The sequence below is a fragment of the Pteronotus mesoamericanus genome, unplaced genomic scaffold, assembly GCF_021234165.1.
Source record: "Pteronotus mesoamericanus isolate MK-2021 breed Mesoamerican mustached bat unplaced genomic scaffold, CSHL_Meso_final contig_32, whole genome shotgun sequence".
In the NCBI taxonomy this organism is placed as follows: Eukaryota; Metazoa; Chordata; class Mammalia; order Chiroptera; family Mormoopidae; genus Pteronotus; species Pteronotus mesoamericanus.
This window is the reverse complement of record NW_026555134.1, coordinates 3,638,578-3,665,078: the sequence shown is the minus strand read 5'-3', so window position 1 is coordinate 3,665,078 and position 26,501 is coordinate 3,638,578. Positions and strand designations below refer to the sequence as shown.

Here is a 26,501-nt window from a genome sequence, read left to right as displayed (position 1 = left end):
GTCACTTTAGTTTGTCAAGAATTAAGCCTCAAATGAACCAGTTAACTGAAGCCTCCATGGACCAAAAAACTTAAGTCTGTGTCTGATGGTGATGGCTGTCAGAGCAGGAAAGTCGGTGTGGATACGTGCAATTTCCAGCAGTAACAGTGCAATCTAACATTACTTCTGGGAAAACCTTAAATTCAAGAAGTCGCTGTAATAAAGGACTGAAGCAAAAAAGGAGACTGTATATCAAGCAGTGAGACAGCTTCCAGAAAGCAGTTGAATGCCTGACAGCAGTGATTCTCAGCGCGTCACTGCGGGTGCGAGTCCATCACCAGCCTTGGCTGTGCCAGTGAGGAGGAAGGCGAACTGCAGCGCCCGAAGAACCAGGCCAAGCACCACTCAGCCTTCAAGCCAATCCCCTGAATAGCACTTTGCCTTTCTTGAGACTTCAGTATGTAAACTGGTAATTAAAAACAGCTGAATTTACAGTCCTGCATCCAGCTAAGAGAATTGGCGCAACGTCAACAGGCTGTCGGTCAGTGCAGGCTACAGGCTGGAGCGGGGAGGTGACGTGGCCACTCGCTCCTTCCCCAGCAGGCGCTCATACAGGGGCCGGGCGGCTGTGTCCCCTCTCGGCACTGCTTGGGGTGGCTCTGTCGTGGCAGCAGCTGGCTGTCTGCCCCTCAAACACTAACTCCATTCTTGAATTCCTTACCTGCCTATTCACCCTGGCTTTCAAGTGAACAGCCCTTGACAAACGCAGAGTAAGTGAATTCGTTACTATAAAAATCTCAAAACATATCAGCCTTACCAGGAGCCCAGTCTTTAACAATGGGGCCAAGGTAGTGTTGCTGTTCTTTTCAGAGAGTTAAACTCTTCAAAGAAGAAAATAAAACCAGAACACCCAAAGTTAATTCCTAGCCTTCATAGGCAGAAGATGGTTAGCATTCTTGGGAAACACAGAAAAATTACCTAGAGCTATTAACTATAGCTACTACATTCAAATCAACGGAAGAAAACAAAATGAGAAAAAACAGGAAACACATAGAGAATTTCACATTTCTACTAGGATGGTTATTCAAAGGTTGCTTCAAATTAGGTGCACTTAACTGTAGTTCTAGCCAGGACTCACCCTAAGGTCTTCCAGCAGTCCCACATGCGGCCACTTCCCCTGACTTGCAGCGCTGAGCCCTCGGCCATCAGCCACCATGTGCAGATGTGCACAACCTACAAGTACCAGGTGCCGAGAGGACATACCTTCTTTTATTCTTACATTCTCAGCTGTCTAAAAGTTTCTCAAAATCCAAGCCCACAGATTTCTTACAGGATTAAAACAGGAGGGGAGAAAAGAGGGGAAGCCAATATTCATCCTTGAAAAATGTCAGTCCATTTCATGGGGGAACAAAAATTTCATGGGGGAACAAATCAGTGTTCCCCGGTCTGGAGATAGTCTTCAGTAACCTGGGACAGGGTGCTCACGTACTGCCAGCTCAGAGCAGCCAGGAGCATGACGAACGACAGGTAAATGGGGGAGTAGTGGCTTCGGGAGATCAGCTGACAGCTGGGAAGATTCTGTGTCCTGATCCTGGAGATGATCTCCCTGGTTTTAGTAGAAGATGAGTCTGAGTCGGGGATCCTGTGGTAGATCTGTTCAAGAAAGGGAACACAGTTAAGTGCCACTTACTGACTCCAGGGAAGTTTATACACATGTTCTGTGTTGATTTCTTACAACCACCCCAAACAGAGATTTTATGTCTATTTTACCAATGAGGAAACAACATGAAATCAATAACCCCAAGTCACTCCCCTAATAAGGCAGGATGTCACCCCAGGCCTGTGGAATCCCACAGCCCGTGCTGCCAGGGAGGCCTGAGCCCTGCTGCACGACGGGCCCCTACGGTCCTCAAGGATAATGTTCCCACACCTCCCAGAGCCAAGCGCACAGCAGATGCTTGGTAATGTCAGCAGAGTTTTTAAGACTGAAGCAGAATACCATGAAGAAGGGGAAACAACAGCAGAAAGGCTAGCAGACGCAGCTTAGGGCAGCCAGACTGAACGCGTGGGATGGGCAGTGGGGCAGATGAAAGGTCAGAGCAGAAGCAGGGCACGTGAGAGGCACCCTGGAGCTCTCCCAGCACCTCCACACCTCCTGCCCCTCCGCAAACCTCCTGAACCCAGTCCCCCTCCACATGCCTCCAGTTACCACCCCTGGTTCGGCCCCCAAGGACTCTCACCTGAGCTACACCGGCCTCCAAACTGAGCTCCCGCTTCTATGCTTAACTCCCAAAATCCACTTATCTGTTCTCCACACTGGCACAAAGATCTAAAACCTCCACCAGACTACCTCCGTGGCTCCCTATCACCAGCTGAGTGTGGTCTGAGCTCCTATTAGCATAACGCAAAGGCCGGCATGACCTGGGCTCACTGTGCTGCTCCCTCTTCTCCCGCAGGAAACAGCTGCCTGTGTTGGTTTACACGCATGCTCCTATGTTGTGCGCTGTTCCTTTCTTTGCTCGCTCCACTCCCTCCCCTGGAATGCTGCTCCCACATTCCTTCACCAGGCTAACTCTTACCTAGTGCCTAAGTCTCAATTTTGGAATTACGTTTTCTAGAAAACTTGGGCCCTGAACCCCCAGGGTGGGCCAAGTGCCACTCTCCCGTACATACTCCTACCTTATCTCTTACATTTAAATCATCTGTTTGTATTTGTCTCCCTAACTAGACTGCAAGCTCAAAGGCACCTTGTCTTACTTCTCATCTCCAGCCTAGCACTGTGTCTTCCATAAATGTGGCTGGCCTACCCGTACCCTCCATCCACACAGCAGGCCTGCCTTACATGTTTACTGACTCAGTGACAAACCAGTTAGGAGGTTAGTAAGATGCGAAGTGATGATGATCTGAGCCGAGATGTAGGCAAACTGGACGAAGAGGACAGAGCAGGCATTTTTAAAACATAATTGTTTCTCAAAATTTTCATTGTATAATGGGTATTTTTTCCCCACATTTATTCGTACCACCTTCCCTTTCCCTCCCCAAAAAGCACTGCTGCAATTTCATATAACAAAGAAATAAAAGAATATGCCTACAGGAATACGCTAGTGATGTCTAATAACTAATAGTACACTACAAAGGACAACACAATAGAAAACAGAGATGGGGATGAAACTACAATTTCTTTTTAAAAATTTAGATGATGGCATTATACCTGTAAAAACAAGGACTAGAAAAGTAAAAGAGTCAAAATTCCGTTACACTCCTCCTCCTTCTTGGTCACAGGCTGGTGTAGTTACTTTTACACCTACTCTCGCTATGCCCTGATAAGCCTATATATAAAAATGTATAAAATGTCGTATATACTCAGATTACTTTAAACAAAATAACTGATCGCTTAAATCAGAGGCCAGCTCTGTGGGTTACTGTCCGCTGCAGCTGCTCCATTCTGCACTGTTTTACTAGTAGGCCGACAGTATGGAAACCAGCAGGCATGACTGTGTTCCAATATAAAGTTATTTACAAAAACGGGGTCAGCCAGCCATGGCTGGCCTACCAGTACCCTAAAGCCAACTGTCAATCACAAGCAGGCTTTAACTCCAATAGTTAAGAAAAACACCAGATAAAATCCAAATTTTTATACAGAATTGCCCACAGCATTTTAAAAAAATGATTTTCTAAAGTTAGTGATTAAAAAAAGGCAAAACTAAAATATTCCCTGAACTAGACTACACAGAGTGTTTCTAAACCATATAAAATTGAGAAATAATGCCTAGAATGGCATTACAGTCATCCCATGGTGTATGTAGTGGATTGGTTCCTGGGCACCCCTAAGGACACCGAAATTGGCGGATGCTCAAATCCCTTATATAAAATGGCACAGCATTTGCTATTATAACCTACTCTCATCCTCCTGTGTAAACTTTACGTCACCTCTAGATTACTTAGATACAATATCTAATATGTAAATGCTATGTAAATAGTTATTCTGTATTATTTAGGGAATGATGACGGGCCGGGGCGGGGGGGGAGTCTGTACATCTTCAGTAAAGAGACATCCATTGCAGATTTAACTACATAGTACATGTCAGCAACAAGGTAACTTATTTTTTTCTGATTATTTTTTATCTGCATTGGTTAAATCCTAGATGTGTAACCTGAAGATATGGAAGGCCAACTGTATTCAGTATCAAAAGGTTAATTCAGCCCCTTAGAATCGTGAACAGCCCAGGCTCTGAAGTCAGCAAGGCCCAGGTCCAAATTATGGCTCCAGTGGGGTTGGTGCCTCAAGTTTCCTTGCTCTCATTTGTCCCAGCCTATTCAGTTGCTATGAAGGCACACAGTAAGCTCCAAATAAGTGCTGCCTATATGGTGAACTGGATGGTTCTGAGTCTCGTCGGCAGCAATTTTTTTGGTCAATGACTCAACACTTTCATCCAGTCACTAAAAGAATTTTAGGATTTTTTAAAAATTTAGTCTTCTCTTTTATCTTCTACAGGTGCCTCTGGTATAAAAGCTGAGGTCCAAAACTAGTCAGATAAAAAACAGGAAGGAAATACAAAGAGAATGTGCCGTATGCAATAGAAATCAGGGGAAATGACTGTTTTGTAGAATTCTGTTTGGATGAAACCGGTTACAAATCACATTCCTGTCAAAGTATAACCAGGGGATTGGAAGGATGCAGAAAACTATTGGCAGTGGTGATCTCTGGGATGGGAGGAGCAAAAAGGGTCATTTTATAGTTTCAAATACTTCTGTAGTATCTCAGTCTTCAAAAAGATTTTGAGGCCTTTACTTTCCAGGTGGCAAAGCCTCTAGATGTTGCCAAATGTCCCCTGTGGGAAAGGCAGAAGCAAAATCCCCTCCGTTTGAGGACCACCACTCTATGGTTGGTGATTAGAATTAGAACTAAAAAGTTCTTTTGAACCTAGTCATATTTTATTAGACATTTGACTTAAACCAGTATGTTTCATTTTATAGGATCGTTGTGCCATTTGAAATGGGATTTGCATTAGAAAATATAGAAATAATTGCAACTTGATGGTTTTCCTCTGCCAAAATTTCCTACTGTGGTTTCTCAGTTGAGGCCCATGATATAATGCAAAGTAGTGACTGGTGTCAGTAAATAAGGACTGGGGTCCAAGAACCACTCAGCCAGACAATTCATTAGCATACATAAGCCTCAGGCGCACACTCCTCACCTGTAAACAAGAAGCTTGGTTGGCTGAGACCTAACATCATCTCCTAGCTCAAAAAATAGGATTCTGCTTAGTAGTTCCAGCCTTGGTTCATTTAACTCCTCTCACCAGAGTCCTAGGCGGCTCTGAACAATGAGCTCCCTGTGTGCACACTTCTTTCCAAATAAAGGCCACCAATCCTATCTCTTTATGCCGTAACATGGAGTTGCTAGGATCATCTAATGTCCAAATGTGAAATGTTTACATAACTGAACACTATTTAAATCATAAAAATAGTTACAAATTATCCAGGTAGCTAAATAAAAGCCCACCTCTTCCATATACTGGTATAATAAAGCTTTGACAGCTGGCATGTTGGTGGCATCCATCATTAAGGTTGCTGCTTGCCCTTTTCGAATCTTCACTGTCCCTTTGAACACCTGCTGATTATTGTAACAGGCAGCCAAAGTAGCTATGGCCATTACCTAATAGGAAATAAGGAGAGAGGGAAAAAAATACTAAATCATTTCACTTCAGAAAATGAAAGAAATGGTACTGTAAGCAACCGTCATCATGAAAAGGTAAGGAAACCTTCTGTAGAATAAGAAAGATGAGCTTAGCCAAAGGGCTAAGATGTAACTAACCAAGAAAAAAATACCCATGAAGAAAGTATGTCAAGACTTTTACCTTTCCCACTCTTCCCCTTCTCAACAACACACAATAATCAAGTGGTCTTCGCAGTCTGAAATAATTCTAGAGTTTTGCTACGAAAAGTTGTATTTGGAAGAAATAAACACGAACCAATGCAACATTTACCATGTAGGGCAATGAGTTATTAAATCTGAAAACTAATCTCAGAAAAATTATATCTGATAAGATTTTTCTATTTTGCTTTCCTTTCTATTTTTCCTATAATGAACATAATCATTATACATTAAAATAGCATGGGAGGGGGTAGAGGTCCAATGAAAAGGGAAGGTAGTTTCCCATGCTCAAAGGTGAGTTATTTCTGGGATAAATGAAAACTTAAGTCAGGCATAAAGGTCTTAGCACCAACAACCATACAATCTTGATTGTCTATCAGAACATGATCAAAGTTTCGAAATCAGTTAAATCCTATGCCTTTCTTCACGAGTTGAGTTAAAAACTGGAATTGATAGAGACATTTTAAAAGTGTAAGATCCTAGAATATCAAAGGACTAGATCCACAGGATCAGGTTCTGTTAGCCTGGGACAAAGGAAAGAACAGCAAGTTTTAGGTGCTTAGTTAAGACTTCTAATTATTAAGGCTTCACCTACAGAGCGCTCCCCATAAACCTTGGAAAGGAGCAGACTTCACATCAGGGCTTAGCCGAGTGTGAGAGTCGAGGCAACGGCTGGGGTGGAGGGGCGGGTACTGTGAAACACTGCCTGCTCCCAGCAAAAGAAAATAAACGAGTCACCTTTTTAAAGATCTGTATTTCTGAATACAGCTGACCAAAGCAGTAGATGCATTCTGCCCATCCCCATCCCCACCACACCACTCCCTTTAGCCTCTGTCTCCCATAGACAACAAACAGCCTCCTTCCATACCTGAGGAATGGCACAAAAGTTAAACACACTTTGGTTTCTAAGTCTGGAAAGGTAGGTGATGACATCTGGAATGTGGTGTAGTGCATTGGTTACGAGTTCATTCAGACACTGCACGGCCGAGTCAATATTCTCTGGCTTTGCAAAATCGCCCAGCGTCTTAACATACTTGCTCCAAACCTAGGCAGATAAAAAGATCAAAAAACAAGTTAAGATGTGCACAAAGGAAAAACATACAAGCACTATGAGAAAATCTTTGTGAATAAGAACTATGATAGTTCCTTAGCTGCTGACTCAACTTTCACCAAGATCAAGTCCGTTTTAAGCTATACCCAATGGGTATTTATGACTACAAGTCAGGATCCAATTACAACCTAAGAGTATGGTAAGTATTTGGCAAAGTGTCCCTTTAGGACAATTAGTGCAGCATGTACTAAGCAATACTTTGTAACCTCAGACTGCCTCCTATTATCCGGAAGGAATCAGTCTATTGAAAAACATAAGGAGATATATACAAAATTGGCTACAATAGTTCAAGGCAAACAATCTCAAGATTGCCAGGCCTCAAAATAATTAATGATTAACATTACATTCCCAATTCTGATAAGAATGCTGATGAAGGAGCATATCTGAGGGGGAAAAAGGACTAGATTTATACCCTAAGAAAATTACCTCCATGGATCTTGGGAACCTGAAAGTGAAATAACATCCTCAATTTGAGATTCATTTGATACTTTTTAATAATTTTAGAGGACTCTTAGAAGCTAGCAAATAAATTACTTTTATTCTTGGGTAATTCTTAAGCTTCCTAAAGAATAACACTCCTCAAAATAAATGACTAGGCCTAAAAGGACTAAGAAATTCTATGGAAAGTCAAATTTGCTATCCATTCTTAACTTGCACCTAAACCCACGGAGACTACCATATTAGATTGTTCTGCAAAACCTGGAGAAAACAGACGCTATGTATCCATTTACCAACTTTAGCAATTATTGACACTTGGCCAAATCTTGTTCCATCTGTATGTTCCCCCAACCCCAGCCCAGTGTTGTTATAAATTACAGTCCTGGTATATCAGTTTATCCACAAATACTTTACTATGGGTTTCTAAAAGACTAGGAACCTTTCTTGTACACCTATCTGGTCACATCTAAAAATAAACAATAAATATTGAATACAAAATCCAAACTAGTTAGTGATCCCACTAACTAAATTTTCCCACTGTCTAAATTTTTCTGTCTACTTGATTTGTTCAAATAAAGACCTAAACAAGATTTATATATTGTATTTGGCTGATGTGCCTTAGGTCTGTTCTGCTCAATTTTCATTTCACTCCACAAGGAAGGGTCCAATCCTTGAAGAGAATCCTAGGTGGTCATTGTCCAGTTCAAAGGGGCGAGGCCACCCCAGCTCCCCCAGGCTTTGCCATAGCCGTGGGCTCACCACCGCTGGAGAAGGAACAACTCTCCCCATTTCGCCTGCTCTTCTCAAAGGGGCCCACCCTGCTGTCCAGGGAATTCCAGCTAGCTGTTCTGAGGCCTCTCCTGTTTTCGGGTGTGGCAGACACCCTGTAGCCGGCCTTGCTTTCTCCCGTGCAGGCTGTGGCAGCACAGATGTTTTGTCTGTGGTGCTGGTATTCTGTATTTGTGTTTTGGAGTTCCTGGGGACAATGTGTTGCTTAGTGGTTTTGTACATGCTGTCCATGAGCTGGATTCTAGGTTTTTTGTTTAGTTTGTTTTGCTGAGCTGCTTTCATCTTGTTTTGTAAGAATTTGTGAAAATCCAAAGACTAAGCTGCCGCCGCCACCACCACCATCTTCACAACACTTAAAATTCCAGCTGATAAGTGCAGAAAGGGTGACAGAATTAAGATAGCACCATTTGGATTCTCCAATGACAATGGATCTAGGCAGTGACCACCAAGGAAAAGAAAAAGAACTCATAACTTACAAGGAAAAGAAAATTAAGCTATTGTTAGATTTTTCAAGAGCCTGTTGAAAATCTGCTTCTTCTTTAAAGCAGAAGAAACGGCAGTAAAACATTTACGATACCCAAAAATGTGCGCTAAAATCTTTATATTCACAGAAACTGACCTTCAAATATAAAGAACACAGACAAACTATTACCACTATCTATAAACATAGGGAATTATGTTCTGATGGGCCTTTCCTGTCTGCCAGACCACGAACTTCAGAAAACCAAAATGACTAGACACTCCAACATAAAGACAGGTGGTGAGCACAAAACTAAGGCTAAGTAAGTGGAGTAGGGGAGATATTATAGTAGACGATGGCTTCTGATATGACAATTTAGATAGAAACATAACCGTATAGGCTAGCATATATAAAAAATATTTTCAGTTATTGTTAGCAAATCATACGTGGTTGAAAACCCACATTAACTTTTGATTCCCCCAAAACTTATCTACAGTCATCGCTCGGTATCCGTGGGATACTGTTCCCAGATACCAAAATCCAAGGATGCTCAAGTCCCTTGTATAAAATGGTGGAGAACAGTGCATACAGCTGGTGCTCTGCATACATGGATTCCCAACTGCAACTGAAAATACTATTGGTTGAATTGTGGAGTGTGCAATTCAAAACCCAAGGATATGGAGGACCAACCATATTATTTATTTAAAAAAAAGAATCAGCGTATACCCAGACCTGTGCAGTCTAAGCCCATGCTGTTCAAGGGTCAGCTGCAGTTCTGTCTGCTTCTGCTTTACAGAAGGCAGGGCGGGGCGGCGGCGGGGCAGGGAGGTGGGTGTGCACACAGGATCGCAGAGCTGGTGCTCCTTGGAGAGGCAGTGTGGTATTCTGGACAGGCACTGGGCAGAGCTGGGAGACTGGCTTTCCCTCGGGGTGATCACTAATTCCTTGGGAGTCCTTAGAACCTGTTCTCTTCTCTGAGCCATCGTGTCAAAGAAGCGGTGGTCAAGAGGTGTTTCTCAACCCTGAATGCATAATAGAGTCACCTGGGAAGCTTGAAAAACTATAGTGTCTCAGCTCAGGGTAGTTTTAATGTGAATTTTCCTTATTAAGAGTAAAACTGATCATCTTTTCAGATGTTTAAGGGTCATTTGCATCTTTCTGTGCACTAACTGTTCTTATCTCTTTGACCATTTTTCTACAGGGCACTTGGTCTTTTTCTTAACTTTTAAAAAACATTAGGAATATTAACCCTTTATCTGTAGTACAGGTTGCAGATATTTTCCCACTTTGCCACATGCCTTTTTTCACTTTGAAAGCACTTGGTTTTACAGATTCATACAACAGACATCGGACTGATGGTTGCCAGGAGGAAGAGGGGTTGGGGGACTCAGTGAAGGGATTAAGAATTAGAAATTTGTAGTCACAAAATAGCCATGAGGATGTAAAGTACAGCACAGGGAATGTAGTCACTAATATTGCGATGACTGTGTGTGGTGCCAGGTGGGTGCTGGAAATAGCGGGGGACCACTTTGTAAAGCATATGATTGTCTAACCACTATGCTATACGTCTGAAACTAATACAGAATAATATTGAATGTAAACTTTAAATAAATAAAATTTAAAAATAAAAACATTTGGTTTTAGGAAACCATTTTATGGAAAGTAAAAGGCAAATGCTGGAATAAAATCAGCAAATAGTCACAAGATTTTCTAGCTTTCCTTCTAAGTTAAAATCAGTGTCAAGGCCTTTCCTTTCCCTGTCTAGTTTTTCACTGTCAAAGATCAACTCTTGTCTGTTAAAATGAACATCTGTAGTTCCTTCCTAGCTAGCATCCTTTCCCTCTTCTTGCCTTAGACTCCTTCTTGCTTGGGGGGAATCCATTCTGTGCGTGTTGGGCAGATATAACCAGGGTTTGCCGGCTATAGTAAATGATTAAGAGATATAGTAAATCAAGCCCAATGAATCAGGCCTTCTGAAGGGCTTTTTTGTTAAGCTGGTAGGTTGAGAGCCATGGGGAGTTATATCAACACCTGGAGAATGCCTGTCAAGACAGAATGAAAGGGCACAGAACCTGATCACATATTCTGAACACCAGGTGTCAGTCGGTCTACCTACATGAAACAAACGGAACCCTAACCCACTTTATACATTCTTCTATGCTGCTTACGGGAGGTAGTCTGATGTGCGTTTGTGTCACTTGCAACCAAAAGGGCTTAATGGGATTTGTTCTCTGAAACTGTTTAAAATCATTTTTCCCGAAGCCGCCTGGATTTGTTACCTCTTGAGGCCAAAACTCTCTTCCTTCTTTCAGATCTTGCAGATAATCACGAATGATGTTTGTTTTCTGCAGAAACAGGCCCAAAGAGTTGGCACACTTTTGGTCTTCACTGACTAAAGGGTCTTCTAGCTCTGAGGCCACGAACAGTTGAGAAACGCCAATTCCCACCAGCCCGGCAACGTGGTGACAGTACTATAAAAGATTATTTAAAGTGCTTCAATAATAAAAATTTTGCTAAAATGAAAATGCTAGAGATTATAAGCTACAAGAGAACACGTTCCAAATAGAATGTACAAAATCTCATTTTGATTAAAAACACAAATATACACTACAGACATATAAGAAGTAAAAACATCCAAGAAGGATAGACACAAAAGATTTAACAAAAGGGATATCTGACTGGTGCAGTTTTTTCCCCCCCTTGTATTTTCTGTATTTCCACAATGCACATGCACTGCTTCTAGAATAAAAATTATTAAAAAATAAACTAGTAAACTTTTTGATATCCAAAAGTGGGAGTGAAGGCAATGTGGGAATAAAATATATTCTAATAAAAACCAGAATACTGAGTTTAATCTTGAAGACATTTTGAGGTCTTGCAGTCTCTCAAAACCCTTTTTGTACAGAAGAACAAAATACTCCCAGGATGTTCTTGACACTGTTTTAATCACTCTGTATGGGGGGGTGCGGGGAGAGGAGGGGTCCCCTCCCTCCTACCTTGTATTTTGATATTTCGTTTAGTCCCCATGGTCAATTAGGTCGCTTTGTCTGGATAAGTACTCTCCCTGACCCTGAACTCCTACCCTGCCAATATCCTTCACAGCTGCTGGTCAGGAATAAACTCTGGCCAAATAAAAGCCTTTCCCACATAAATTTGTTTGTAATCACAATACAAATTGGGGAATGGGGGCATGTCAAGAAACTTGGAACATCTCATATTGTCTTAGATCTGTGAGGAAAAGATGGGAAAGAAAGAAGTATTAGAGAGATGCTTACCTCTCAGCATAATATACCTATAATCCAAAGTTAACATCTGTGGATTTTCATGAACTACTTTCGTTTCTCAGGAAACAGACACATAATTTAACAGTTTAAAAGTAATCTTGTGTTAAGATGGAACTGGAAATTATTCAGATACTAAGTTTTATACACATATACATACTTGGTAGTGAAAAAGAAAAAATAGCAAAACAAAACAAAACAAAACCCAAAACAAAACCAATTTTTAAGATCTGAAACTAGTATCTCAATATGACATAAGTAATTTCGCCATTTAAGTAAAATTTCACAGCAAATCAGAGACACTTTTATAACCTCTGAGGTAAGTTACATCTACTTACGCTAACTTAACAGTAAACTCTCTACAACATAAATTATTTCAAGTATTAAACTATAAACCTTTATTAAGTGTTTATGACGAATCAGTCAAGCTAAATAGATGGGTTGTAAAATCAGAAAACCAAAATTGGTGGACAACTTTTTCCTCCTTCACAGAGAGGACTGCCAGGTCTGTTTTGTGCACCACACCCTGCTTTACAGGGACACTAACCTCTTCCAACTCCTGTACCGATGTCACCTGCTTAACCACATACTCTGCCATCCCAGATCCCATTCTCTGGCAAATGTCAACAATCACTGTTTGATATCTCACAGGCAGATTTCGAAACTCAAGGGAGATCTGAAATGGAGATATAAAAAACAGAACGTAAGAAATTTGTATTTACACTGGGAACCAATGTGGTACCTAGATCATAAAGCAAAGCAATAGCAGAACATGTTAATTAAGTTCCCAAATGATTCATCTATAAGGCTAATATCTAGATTAGTTTTCTACATCCTGAATAATACACCCAACGAATTTTATAAATATTAAAATGGAAGGTCTAAAAATGGTTGTTTCTAGGCTCAAAGGAAGAGCCAAAGCCTCACTATACACTCATTTTTCTAATAAATGAGATGACCCAACATAAAACGGGGCATAAATGTAAGAACTGAAGGAAAAGTGCCTCATTTCAGCCAAAGCTCGTAAGAGTGATGATTCACTCGGGTTAATGGACCTAGCACTTCCTATGTAATGAGCATGATTTAGACACTGGGGACAGACCGCCAGAAACTCATGCTCCTGCAGAGTTTATGTGCTAGTCAGCAGCCAACCATTTTATATCATCAGTTTCCAGATTTATATCAAGAAGCTATAGTGTCTTCCCCACTATAAAGCCACACTTTTGAACTCTTTAAATAGCTCAGTTTAGTTCATTCTCATGCATGCTACCCAACACTTTCTTCCATAGCCCAAGCTCTAATGTAGAAAAGTACTACTGATGTTTTTAAAATGCACTGCTACTGCAAAATATCTTAAGTTCAAAGTTATCAAAATACAATATAAAAACACCATGAACCTTTAATAAAATGCTGTAAAATATTATTAGACCCAACACACAATACTGAACACAGTGAATAGACTTTAATATGCATCAAAAGAGTGAGCAATACCTGGCCTATGTTTACAGAAGGATTAGAAAAACTTCCCCAGGAAACTCCTAAATTTAAAGGAACTAAGAGAAAACCAGCTGATTGCAGAGCACCAAAAGGATTCAGAAGCCTCAGTTACTTTAGGATTACTCTATGGACCTCAACTGTTAAACCCCTCAAAATTCACAAAATCAACCCAATATTGCCAAAACTCTGTTCTTTCCAGAGCAGCTGTTCCAAGCAGAGCCAAAAAGTAATTCCTGTTGTAGACTGAAACAAATGAGCAAGTCTACCAAAGGTTATTTGGATCCCTGAATCTCCCTAGGATCGGTTCTTTAAACAGATCCTTGGCCAGGTCAGTTCTATTTATAAGAGACAAAAGGTCAGGGAGGTGGGGGAGGAGCAGCAGCTTAGACTCTTACAAACAAACATGCCGAAATAAGCATTTCCCTGCTGAATTTGAACCATCTCCTTCAACAAATCTGTGGTACTTGTTACATAATTATATAAATTTAAAAAATGAAAACAAAAATATCTTGGAAAGAGCAACAAGGAAGAACGCTGTGTTTTCCCAGAACCCTGGTGTGGCCGCGGGGCGAGGGGGGGGGACGGGGGGGGGGGGGGCGGGGGCGGGGGCTGCGAGCACAGCTGACTGCTCCAAACTCAGTGCCCATTTCACATCTAACAGTAACAAGTTCTGCCCAATGAGGCGATCCAGGAGGACCTAGTTTTTATCTTCCAGGGAATCCTGTCTCAAACTACAATAGATTTCCTGGGCATCCCAACAGCAAACATTTCCTTTACTTGAGGTGCACCTTTTGCTCAAGTCACAAGCACAGAGAATGCAATGACTGGGGCTATGTCAAAAAGTTGCTCGAAATGACTCAAAGACTTCTAGAAAGCTCTGAGTGAGTAAAGGAAGGATACCAGGGTGAGTCCACTCGTACAACAGAGAAAAGTGTGAGCTCTAATTCTTCACTTAATTATTTTTCAGATTCTTTTCCTTTCTTCTTCTTTTGTAGTGCATTGTACTGCATCAACATCACCTAATTATTCTTCACCGACTTTTTTGGTTTGTGTTGTAATTATGCTTTTGGCTTTGACACTTAAGACATATTCTCAATAATCTGACATAGCCTTTGCTCCAAAGGAGTCTTTCTCAAACTTTCTTTTGTAATGGGTGGATCCCTCCCTCTCCACTCAGGAATATAGATTTGTTTTAATAGCAAGAGCCTAAATACATACAGACGGGTTCCTGTGGGCTATTAGGAAACATGAGACTTTGCTGAATCAAAACTCTATTTATAAGATATGAAAGAATCACTTATTTGTGTGATAAGACACGCACATTCCAGAAAAGCAGGGCCTAGTCATGTACATCACATAAACCTGTGGGATTTTCTAAAGCTCAAGATTTTAATTATAATCTACTTTACTCCAACAGAATGGACTAAACACCAAATATTTCCAGAATACTTAGTATGTACCAGGTATTATTCTAAGTATTTTACACATATGAACTTATTCAATCCTCACAGTTCTAACTTTACAAATGATAAAACTGAGACACCAAGGAGTTAAGGAAATTGCCCAACATCACACAGCTATAAGCTACAGAGGACCTTCCTGCTTCTGAGTCCTCACCCCAGTGGTTTCCCACACCACAGCTGCTACCCGTCATCAACAGTCCGTCCATGCCACCAGGTTTGGGATACCCAAGAAGGCAGCAGTGCTACATACTCAGGCTGCATTATAGGCAATCGGTTTTGTGGGCTAGCTTGAGATTCCATCCTTTACGACACTAGAACTTGAGTGCATCTTTCCACAGGAGTAAACACGGGACTCCTGAACACTATACCAACAATAATGGTAACTGACACCATTCTAACAGCTTTATTTATATTAACTCTTTTAATCTTCACAACTATACTATGAGGTAAATACTATTACTACCTTTCTGTTACAGATGGAAAAAATTGAGGCACCAGCTGGCTAGGTAAGTAAGCACCAGTTAATAAATGGGAAGTTGGGATTCCAACCCGGGCAGTCTGGCTTAACAATCACATTCTATTGTGCTCCCCTCAGACTGCTTGTTTAACCGTTCTCTGTAGGTATGTAGGCTAGGTCTCATTTCACCATCCATTATAAACACAACTATACGCAGGAGAGATTTGTATTCCACTACCGTTGGGAAGTCCTCTAGCACTTGCCGGTCCCTCTCCTTGCTCTCCATGAACCGCCAGTCAGGTTCATAAAGGTGAGAGTGGAAGTTCTGTAACAGTGGGATCTTTTTTTCTACACTGATGGTCATGTCATCTTCCAGAGTATCCAGAGCACGGAGAACCAGGTAAAATATACATACTGCATGGCTGTAAAAAATGAAGAACTATTAGTACACTGGAACAAACTCTCAGAGATATTTATTTCAAAATAACATCTCATTTATGCCAGGCCATTTTCTAAACCCTCCTATACACCTAACTCTGCAGAACTATGAAAAAATATCCCAAGCCTTTTATACTTCAGATATCTTAGTTTTCCTTTCTTAGATAGCAACAATGGACTGATATAGTTTATTTATATATTAAAAAAAACATCTATTAGCTGACATCACTACTACTCTCACAATGAATTACAATTAACTAATGAAGAACAACTATACAAAGTCCAACAGACCAAATGTTTAGATGAAACTGGTATCCTGCAGATAAAAAAATAAAGTCAAAAGACACAACTTCTCATTATAAATACTATCATACATTAAAGCAATTGGTCTAAATTCATGTATGCATGTAATCTGCACAGAGACACCTTGAGAAGAATTATCCCAGTATACTACAAATATAAAGGAGCGTAAGAAAAATGCATGACCTGCTCAGAGACAGGTTCAGCTGCAAGGACTAAAAAAAGTTAATAAACACCCTCCCCCCCTCCCTTTCCTTGAAAGAGCTGGGCCTGCTGGGACAGCATTAGATGGCAAGGTGCCTGGAAGGGCAGTCTAAAGTAAATAAACACATGGGCGTTCCAACAGGGAACTTTTCCTTTATTTAAGTGGTGCATGTTCTACTTTAACCACAAGCACAGAGAATGCAATGATTGGGGTTATGTGAAAAGAGCTGCTTGGACTAACTCAAAGCCCTCTGCAAAGCTTTCCTCCCTACATCAAAAAGAGCCGCCCTTGACACTCACCGCATTTCTTCATCCAGCTCCTGGATAACAGATGCAAAACTGCGACTGGTCTGCTGCAGATACTTGTAGCAAGTTTTCAAGCTGCTGCTGAGCGAGTCCTGCGGGCAGAGAACACACACGGAGGTAGCAGACGTCGAGAAGTAGGAGTGGGACTGGAGCAGGCGGCAGGCAGCCGCAGGGCTCAGTAGCCGAACGCAGACACCCTCTCCCCGCGGCCAGTCTTTGGAGAGCCAGGTGGCCAAAGGCAAGGGGCAGCAGCGCCGGGGAGTGCCTGTGCCCCGGGGCGCCACGGCGGGGCTCAGCACAAAGGTCCGCTTGAAAAGGAACATGGCCTTGGCGCCGCAAGCGGCTGCGGCCATGAAAAATGAGGCTCCAGCGCCAAGTTTCTCCTCCATAGACCCGAGTGGAGCTGGGCGACGGCCACCGAGGGGGCGGGGCAGGCTCTCCCTCCACCCCAAAAGACTCTGGACTGGTGGTGCTGCGTGCGCCCGCCCCGCCCACCCCCACGTGAGGACCGCTGAGCACCAGGAGATGGGCCCCACCCCTCGGCCTCCGGCGAGCAACTGCTCCTCCCCAGAACCCAAAGGCTGCTACCTCCCCTTGCACAGTCCACTAGTAAGGAGCTTGCTTTTACCTCCTGTGACTGCATCTCTCCTTGATCAAACTTTAGTCAAGCTCCCTTGAATCCTCCACTTCTGCGCTTGTGTGTCTATCTCTGCATCACACACAATTTTAGCTAAAATGCAACTCCCCAAACCCGGATACCTCATCAACATGTCTGATGGGACCCCTCCTCCAACATCCCATTGCTCCGGCCTGTCTCCAGCAAGAACCCCTTTAGGTCGCTGTGCCAGTCCTTGTCCCAGATCCCAGATGTTTCCTTGGAAATTTTCCCTCCACTCTGCCTGCTCCTTGGCTATAAATCCCCGCTTTTCCTTGTATTAGGAATTGAGCCCAGGTCTATAACTGAGGTCTCTTTCCCCTATTGCAATAGCTTTTCTGAATAAAATTTGTTTTTATCGCTTTAACTACTGTTCAGCTGTGTTTTCTTTAACACCTGGTAAACCGATACTAGTTTCTGGAAAACTAGTTTTCCTCTTAAAATTTCTAATTGTCTTTTCCCTTGCAAATCTGAGCTGTAATGAGCTGCTTCCTAAACTTTATTATTCCCTAAGGAACACAAGAACTGTTTTTCCAGGGGTGGGGGGGGGGGGGGGGGGAACATTCTGATATACAAGCATATCAGAACTGCTGTGTATTTTATAGACTTTATATTTTAGGGCAGTTTTATATTTACAGGAAAACTAAATCAAAAGTATAGTTCCCATATACACTCCTACATGCCCCCAATCTTCCCCATTCTCTTTTAAAAACAGAAATGGAAAATATTTGAATTACCTAACAGGGGAGTGGTTAAAAAAATACAATATGGCATATCCATCATAAATCCCATAGTCACATTGGAATGATAACCCTGGCTGGGGGAGGGGGGTGCATCTAGGTAAACTATGTTCTTTTTATTTGTATACATCTTCTAAATTTCCTACCATGGATGCGTATTATTTTGCAAAAAAAGTAAAGCTTTTTTTAAAAAAAAAATCACACAATCAGGAGAATTTAATTTTATTGCCATGTTCAACAAAAATTATTAGTAAAAATATATACTGAGGATCTTAGTAGAATCAAATACTCAGTGATGGTTTGATTAATAAATAAAAATATTCCTAGCATATTTAAAAGCAATTCACAAACTCCTTTCCAGGACTTCACAATAAAATAAAAGAAAGAGAATGAGCTATTTACTAAGCTCCCTGACAGCTCTTCCCATAAACTGCTGTTATCAGGCTTCTATGATTCCTTTCTGCACTGCCACATGTTTAATCCTCAGCGAAATCTAATGGTTTAAAGGCTGATGTCTAACTGCAAGTTTCAATAAACGAATAAACGCAATGGTGCAGTCACTGGTTCTGAAGAGCAACACTCTCAAAGGACACACTACCTCTTCTTTCCAGCACACCGGCACTCTCAAAAGGCGATCGAGGTCAATAAATCACATCCCTATCTCCTTCTAGTACATATTTGTTTTAATACCTCACTGTGAAACAATAAATGTTCTCAAATTATCAAGATACAGGAAGATAAAACTATTAAACACGCTATGGAAAACACTACTCACTAAAAATTTCCACTGCTCGATTCCTCTAAGTTCAGGAAAAGAAAAAAAAAAAAAGGGCTGGAGCTTCTGCTGTCTATTCCTAGGGCCCCCTGCTGTTTACCATGGCTGAAATTCAGTGCACTCCCAAGACCTCTCAGTGAGAACCAACAGGAAGGAAGGGCACTCAGAAGAAACACCTCGGGCGGCTAGAAGTACAAGTCTGAACTCCTAGGCCTGGGGTTCCAGTCTCAAGCTGAAAGACAGTTGTACAAGTGAAAAGCTACCTATGTGTTACCTAAACTCTTACCAGTCTTCCATTAAGACTTTAGGTAATACAGGTTCCCTCAGAAGGGAGGAAAAAACCTACAAACTTGAGAACTGAATATACGTGACAAGATTAATAACTACCATTTATTGGGCAGCTACATGCTGAGCACAATATGAACATTATTATAAGTCCTCAACCTGCTGTACCTTTTTAATCCTGATAAACCCAACCACAATCCACCTGAAATCTTCATGGCCAGGTATGAAGCAGAATTCAGAATTTTTTGTGTTTTAGAAAACAGGCAATAAAGTGTATATACAGCCACACTCATTGTGGAGTAGCAGCCCATAACTGATCTGAACATTTCTTCAGCAAAATGTTTGAATATTTATACTAACTGGGGTCACATCAATTGAGAGCACTTTTTTTTTTTTTGTTACAAAATAACCTTGAGCCAGATTTATTAAAAAGCTCTTTGTTTTCAGACCATTTTGGAGTTGGGGAATGTGCTTAAGGGATTGTGATCTGGTATCTATTTTACAGATGAACGGACTGTTGCTCTGAGGTTCAATTACCAAAAGTTATTCAGTTAATTGAGTCAGGGTTTAGATGTAATAAACTTAAGATATTAGTCTAAATATAGGACTGGAGCTTGACAGAAGCCAGAACTGTATATTTACAAAACACCTACTGTTCCCATTATGTGCCCCCACAGCGATGTCACAGCTTCAGGTGGCAGTGTGCCCCTAGATTTACTGATGTGCTCCTAAAATGTCAATATATATCAAGTTTACTGAACTCTGGATTCCTAGAGACAAATCCTTCTGATAGAAATAACCAGCCCTTAATATCTGGTAAGTGCATTTCCCCTCCCCACCCCCAGCATTTTTGTTATTTAAGAGAGAAACTAAGATGTTAAGTGAAGGAAAACAGTTTTTTCTGTTTGCTCTAATTTGAGATACATTCAAGTATATTTTTAAATGGCTCACAGGGGTTAAAAAGGGGTCAGAAAAGCTGCAACTAACAAAACAAATAATGTCGTGCGGTGCTGTTCATCAAATAAATCGCAGAGCTAGAAAAGGGACTTGCCCAAGTGTCTTTTAAAAAATTTCAAAAGATGATACTGTGAAAAGTTTTTCTCCTACCCCTTTACCATGGCCACCCATTTATTTCTCTAGAGGTAACCAATGCCACCATTTTCCCAAATAGTCTCATTTTATAGTAAGAAAAATGAGACACAGAGAAGAAGTCCAGTCTCTGGACCCAAATCTGAACACTACAATTTGTTTCCCCTGACTTCAGACACTCAGATCTCTGGCCCTATTATTTTTCTTTGTAGTACTTACCTCCATGTGAAATATTGTATATTTGCTTTTTTTTCATTCTCTCTTCCACTACAACGTAAGGTTCATAAAAGAAAGGTCTTCACCTATCTTGTTCACTGCTATTATCTCCAGTTGTGGAAGGAAGGAAGGAAGGAAGGAAGGGAGGGAGGGAGGGAGGGAGGGAGGGAGGGAGGACTAAGAGGGAGGGAGGGAAGCTAAAGCACAGCAGAAGTGGGAAGGGAAGAAAGCCACTAAGAATCGTAGAATGCCTGTTACGAGGTGGGAGCACATGTGACAGTGCCTGGCACTTGATCAGCTGTCTGGGACCCGTCAAAACCTATGCTCTTTATCCCACCCAGGTGGCCTCCAAACTAGAAGCATGGAGGTCTTCAGACGAGCTTGAGTTGGCATTCTAGAGCCACCACAAAGGAGCTGTGTGACCCACAAAAGTTATTTAATTACTTTATGCCATTTCCTAATCCGTAAAATGGCCGTAATTATAGGGCTATCTCTTTAGGGTTGTTGTCAAGATCGACTAGTGTGGTGTATTATAAAATAGCTGCAAAATTTGTGTGGCTTTTTTGGTTAGGAGATGGGACCTTTCTCCATCTCCTCTGGGCTTCCCTTGTGACTTTTTGGCCAAGAAGTAGCAAATGTAACTCAAGCAGAGGCTTGAAAAGTGCATGTACACTGAGCTTTGTGCTCTTGCAGTCACCATGTGAAGAGTCTGGGACTCGCCTGCTGTATGTGACACATATGGCCCAGTCTGCTAACCATCGGGTTGTCCAGCCATAAGCCAAATGGGTCAGCTAAGTAGACCCAGTTGGAATCAAGCAAGCTGGCCCAGACATCCCCAGTTCTAGAGATTTGTGAACTCAGTTACAGTTGTCATTTTAAGTCATTGTTTGTTTTTAATTGTGGTAAATATGCATAATATAAAATTTACTATCTTGAACATTTTTAAGTGTGCAGTTTAGTACTGTTAAGTGCATTCACATTGCCATGCAACCAATCTTCAGAAGTGAGCCACCTCGTTTTGGGGCTTCTTACTCAATGGAAGCTCATTCATATGCTGAGGGTAATAGACTTCCAAAGTTTAGCACAGTGCCTAGGACACTCAGGAACTCAACAAATGCTGACTATTATTAATATCATTAATTTGATTACTCTCACAATATAATCTCTTAATTCTACTCTTCTACCAGATGAGTATTTTGAAAACACTGCTTTCATCATGACATAGTTCTGCTTTTAACCATAACCTGTTTAACCGAATACAGCTCAACTGTAGTATCCCCCACCAACACTTACTCAACTTAATGCTTACAGTTTACATTCTTCAGTTCCAGCCAGGTTTGGTTCCATATCATTCCACATGCTTCTTGCACAATCCTACCTACAAGACTCAGCTCATGCTGACTCTTTCCAACGAGGACCCTCCCTACTAATCTAAAGCTGATACTTCTTCAAGGCCCTATGCCTTCCAAAGCATGTTTTCTGAAAAATTTTCACTGTACAAATGGTTTTTACACTTCAGTAAAACTTCCTGAAATCAAAATGTCCTTAAGATTACTTGGCACTTCCTACATTATCTTACTTTTGTACACCTATTCTACATTAGACTGTGTTTAGTGTAGGCATTTTCCACTTTGTGTCCATCACACAAAAGTGTATTCAACTTTCAGCTGAACAATCCTCTGCTTAATGTGTATCCGTGATCCATCACCTTAATGGTAAGCGGCATCGTGGGGTTAAGGGAATGAGCTTTTGGTCAGACTGCCAGGGTCAAAGGTAGTCTCTACCCCTAAATAGCTATTGGACCACTGGCAACTAATTAACCTCCCTGTGCCTGTTTCATCATCTATAAAACTGGAAAAAATAAATAGTAGCTTCCTCATGGTATTACTGGAAGATTTAAACAATAGATGTAAGGAGATATTTAAAATAGCACTTGCCACATAGCAATAGCTCAATAAGTGTTAGTCATTATTATGACACCCTTTATCGAAAAGGTAAAGATGTAGGATTAAAAGTCTTTGGTAGGTCTTCCATCAAGATAGGAGAATAGATCCTGAACAAGTACCTTTAGGGGTCAGGACTGACCACGATTCCAAGCCCACAGTACGATGAGACTGCCTAAAAGAGTCAGTGAACACTGGTGGGGGAGGGGGGTGAGTTAGGGAAAAGAACTAAAATTGTATCTGGATATTTTATTTCTTAACAATAGCAACCCAAAAGATGAAGCAAATATGGCAAAAAATTATGTAGTTAATCTTGGAGATAGGCACAAAATGGTTTGTTACAATATTTTTAGTATCTTCTATTTGAAATATTTTATAACTAAAATACATTTTTTAAAGTTAAAGCAATCTTAACCTATGTTAACTAGAAATACCACATCCAGGGCTGCCTATTTTTATATGATGTTTCTTGTCAAGCACTATGACACTCCTCATGGATGGCAATGAAGCTCTCCACAGGAATAAAGAAAAAAACAAAAAACCTAAGACTGGGATGTGTAAGGAATGAGAAATGAGCAACAGACCTGCTTAAGACCTTTTTCTCCTTTTTGAGCATGGGAAAAAAAAATCTTTTATGCTACTCTGGTCATAAATACAATTTTAATGTCAAAAAAGTATATAACATCCAAAAGAAAGAAATTTAAAGTATGAAATAACCAGACCACACCTAAAGTACTGTTCTATTTTGAACAATAGACTTTAAAGAGAGACCAGGTTCGTAAATGACCTGGAAAGAGGAACAGATATCTAGTGGAAGAACACAGAGCATTTGGCTTGTATATCAGTATTCTTAGAGAGGATATGAGAGTCCTCTCAAAACATGGGTACTGTATTACAAAACAAGGATTAGACTAGATGGCTCCAGAAAGAGAACAAAGAGTGGAGGAAGCTCAGCTCACTTTAGGTAACGCTGCCTCAAAACCAGAACTGTCTGCAGATGGAGCGGGTGGTCTCCAGAGGTAGTGAATTACAAGTCACAGGAGGTGTTCAGGAGACTGTACAACCCAGACTGTAAATGAATGGCTATTGGTCTGTTTTATGTCACAGAGCCCTGGGACAGTCTGATAACAGTGAGGTGGGAGCACATGTAGCAGTGCCTGGCATTTGATCAACTGTCTGGGACCCGACAAAGCCTATGCATTATCCTCCCCACAAAACACACAAATTCACAATAACAAATATTTGCAAATAACTTCAGGAAAGCTGCAAGTAAGCACTCTTAGTAAGAATGTCTAATTAAAAAGATACCTAGGCAAAAGAGCAACTTACTGAACAAGGCAAAAGAGCAACTTATTCTTTCAGGCATTCCTCCCAAAGATTAAGCCCCTATCCCAACAAAAGGTGGTTTTTCATTTCTGTGAATCTCCTTACGACATTTACTATTAACTGCCTCATTTACTTATGTTTATCTTGTCTAAAAAGCTAGATGTTTCTTGAGGGCAGTACGCCTACTTTTTGTTCGTTAACTCACTAAAGATATATCAAACTAGATTCCTGTTTTCAAAATGCTTAAAATCCAGAATCTTAAGTCTGAAAGGGATATGGGGAACATAAAGCCAATACACAAAATAACCACAATACAAGGTTATAGTACTGATATAAGGTAAAAAATAGTGCTAGAGAAAATGGTTTTCCAAAAGGCATCTTGTGATGGCTTTTCTATGAACAATTAATTTCATTGCGTTTTATTGATCTGACAAGATGGTGAGCTCTTTGTCTTATTTGTCATACATGCCAGCCTGCCATGCTCGACCCTCTGTAATGCCTAGCACAGAACAGGTGCTTAAAAAATGACTGCTAAATGATCAGTAGAGGTGGCACTCACTGAAACTAGACTTTGAAAGATAAGAAGGACTCTAAGTTATGAGACAAAGGAGAAAAAAATCTTTTCTGATCGAAATCAAAGCATGTTAATGAAGGACACCAATTAAGGGTACATTTAAACGAAGAACAGCATTTCACTGTGATTTCCATTGAGGAAAAATAATTTAAAACTATTGATATAACCCACTAATTCAGCTGAAGGTGCCTAGTCATTCAATAATCACTTTAAAATAATTTTGTTGTTGCAATAAATACCTTTGTTAAGAATTCACTTAACAAAAGGTACAGCAATGTGCAGATGAAATATACATTAAAAAACCAGGTCTGGCCTTCAAGAAGTCAACAATGTGGCTCATCAATAGACATATAGGTAACTAATAAGAACTTGGAAGAGTAATTAAGTGTTATAAAAAACCGAGAAAGCACTGAAGAGGAAGGGATTGATCAGACTGTAGGAAAGCTTCTGCAGGAGATGGAGTAACAGAAAACTGGAAGGATGAGTCCGGTTTCATTCTAGAAAAGGTATTCGCTGGTAATATTCACGTAGTTCATTGTGTTGCCACATTCCTCTCCGAAGTCCTACCCCACTCACACTAAACCTATTTCATAAGCAAATATTAAAACAGAAATAAACATCAAGGTGAAGAATGAAATGTGGCCCTAGCAGGTGTGGCTCAGTGGACTGCAAAACGTCCTACTAACCGAAAGGTTGAGGATTCGATTTCGGCCAGGTCCCCGGGGGCGTGGGAGAGGTAACCGATACGTGTTTCTCTCCCTCTCTTTCTCCCTCCCTTCCCCTTTCTCTAAAAATAAATAAATAAATTCTTGTTAGAAGAAGAAGAAGAAGAAGAAGAAAGAGATGTGAAGCAAAACTATCTGACCACCAATGTTGTGAACTAGCAGAAACATGTTAAGCCGCAAGACAACTTGAGGGAGGGTAGAGGAGAAGGCCTACGTAGGAGAAGCCCAGCCGGGCGCCTCGTTGGGTTAAGGAGCGTAAACCAAGCTGGTGAGTGTCTGCTCCCGGAGGGAAGGAGGGCGTCTGAGGCGTTTGGCATCCACTCGCCGCGCCCCTCACCCCCCGACCGGGCCAGGTCCGAAAGATGGGCATCGCGCTTAGCGTCTCCCACCCGGCAGGGACTCAAGGATGCTCAACCCACCTGGTCTAAATCGCGCAGCGCCTTTGGCCGACCCACCATCCGGAAGCGCAGCAGGTTGTAAAACTCCTCCGGGTGCCCCAAGCACTTCACGAACTCCATGCCGAGAGGATGGCGAACCTCCCAGATTACCAAGCTAATTCCTCCAGCTAGCACCTGCTTGCGGCTCGAAAAAAGGTGGAGGCAGGTCGAGGGCGGCAACGTCACGCCCACCTCCCGCCCATCTTAACTGGCCTCAGGTTCTGAAGCTGCTTCCGGTGGGCTGGACTTGGCATGCGCTCATTGGCCAGGACGGTTCGCACCAGGGAGACGCCAGCCAATCGGAAGCAGGATAGTCTGGCGTGATGACCGTATCCTAGGTGCTAACTGAAGAGGGAGGAGCGGCAGGCATGCTGTATTGGTGCCCCCACCGAGATCGGGTCCCTGTTTCCTCCTCTTGCCCTTCTCGGGGCTGGTGGCGCTGATTGGCCAGGGTGACTCGCACCAGGAAGACGCCAGCCAACCGGCGGCAGGATGGGAATGGTAAGGTATCTCTGCCGTAGAAACCAAAGGAAGTGTGACGTAGTGGCAGGCGAGCAGGACTGGTGGTCCAACCCGGGGCGGGCCTTTGTTTTCCTCCAGTTGCCCTTCCAGGGCCTGGGGGCACGAACCTACCCTGCCCGGACCTCCAACGTAGTGAAGTCGGACTCTGGCTTGGGCGTCCGGTTAGAGTCCAGCGGGGCGGTCAAGAGCCCGCCACGATTTTGTCAACAAGCCCTCCGCTTAGTTTTGTTTATCCTGCTGGCCAAATGAGCTCTTCTTGAGGTGCCGCGTTCGCGGTCGCGCCCGATTGCAGAATATTTAAAAGGCGTGTGGATCCAAGTTGTCGGTTCTTTATTGCCAACAGCACACAAACAATGCAAAAGCTTGGCCAACTCACAGGGAACACCGCACAATACCGTTCACCTGCCTCCCACTCCACATGCAGCCCCGTGGAATACCTGCTATCCAGCCCAGCAGTAAAACTCCCGTTTGTGGGGCTTCAGTCCCGCAAAGCACTTTCACTTCTCTCAGGGTGATGTCAATTGCTCCTCTTAAGAGTTTCAGCTACCCTCTTCAAAGTGTTTGTCTTAGACCCACTTAGTCCCCAAAACAGGATTTCAAACATTCCCACAAC

The 26,501-nt window shown here is 41.9% G+C and overlaps 1 protein-coding gene across 2 annotated transcripts; it reads right to left on the bottom strand.

The window, feature by feature from the left end:
- Positions 1-1,229: 1,229 nt before the first annotated feature.
- On the bottom strand, positions 1,230-25,570 carry FDFT1 (farnesyl-diphosphate farnesyltransferase 1). Of its 2 annotated transcripts, XM_054576042.1 has the most exons (8): positions 25,349-25,570; positions 16,596-16,693; positions 15,592-15,775; positions 12,484-12,612; positions 10,935-11,126; positions 6,726-6,902; positions 5,486-5,638; positions 1,230-1,632 (listed from the first exon to the last, which is right to left on the bottom strand). In XM_054576042.1, the coding sequence occupies exons 1-8, from the start codon at positions 25,445-25,447 to the stop codon at positions 1,411-1,413; spliced, it is 1,254 nt and encodes a 417-aa protein (XP_054432017.1). In that variant the 5' UTR covers positions 25,448-25,570; the 3' UTR covers positions 1,230-1,410. The 2 variants fall into 2 exon arrangements, with proteins under 2 accessions (XP_054432017.1, XP_054432015.1); XM_054576040.1 differs by lacking the exon at positions 25,349-25,570 and having other exon boundaries at positions 16,596-17,036.
- Between the last annotated feature and the right edge of the window lie 931 nt (positions 25,571-26,501).

Coding starts and splice junctions, on each gene's coding strand:
- FDFT1 (XM_054576040.1), bottom strand. CDS start 16,990: ATGGAGGAGAAACTTGGCGCTGGAGCCTCATTTTTCATGGCCGCAGCC. Junction 12,613..15,591: donor TGCTAGAGGACTTCCCAACG/GTAGTGGAATAC, acceptor TCTCCATTTCAG/ATCTCCCTTGAGTTTCGAAA. Junction 11,127..12,483: donor CGGTACAGGAGTTGGAAGAG/GTTAGTGTCCCT, acceptor AATCTTTTATAG/TACTGTCACCACGTTGCCGG.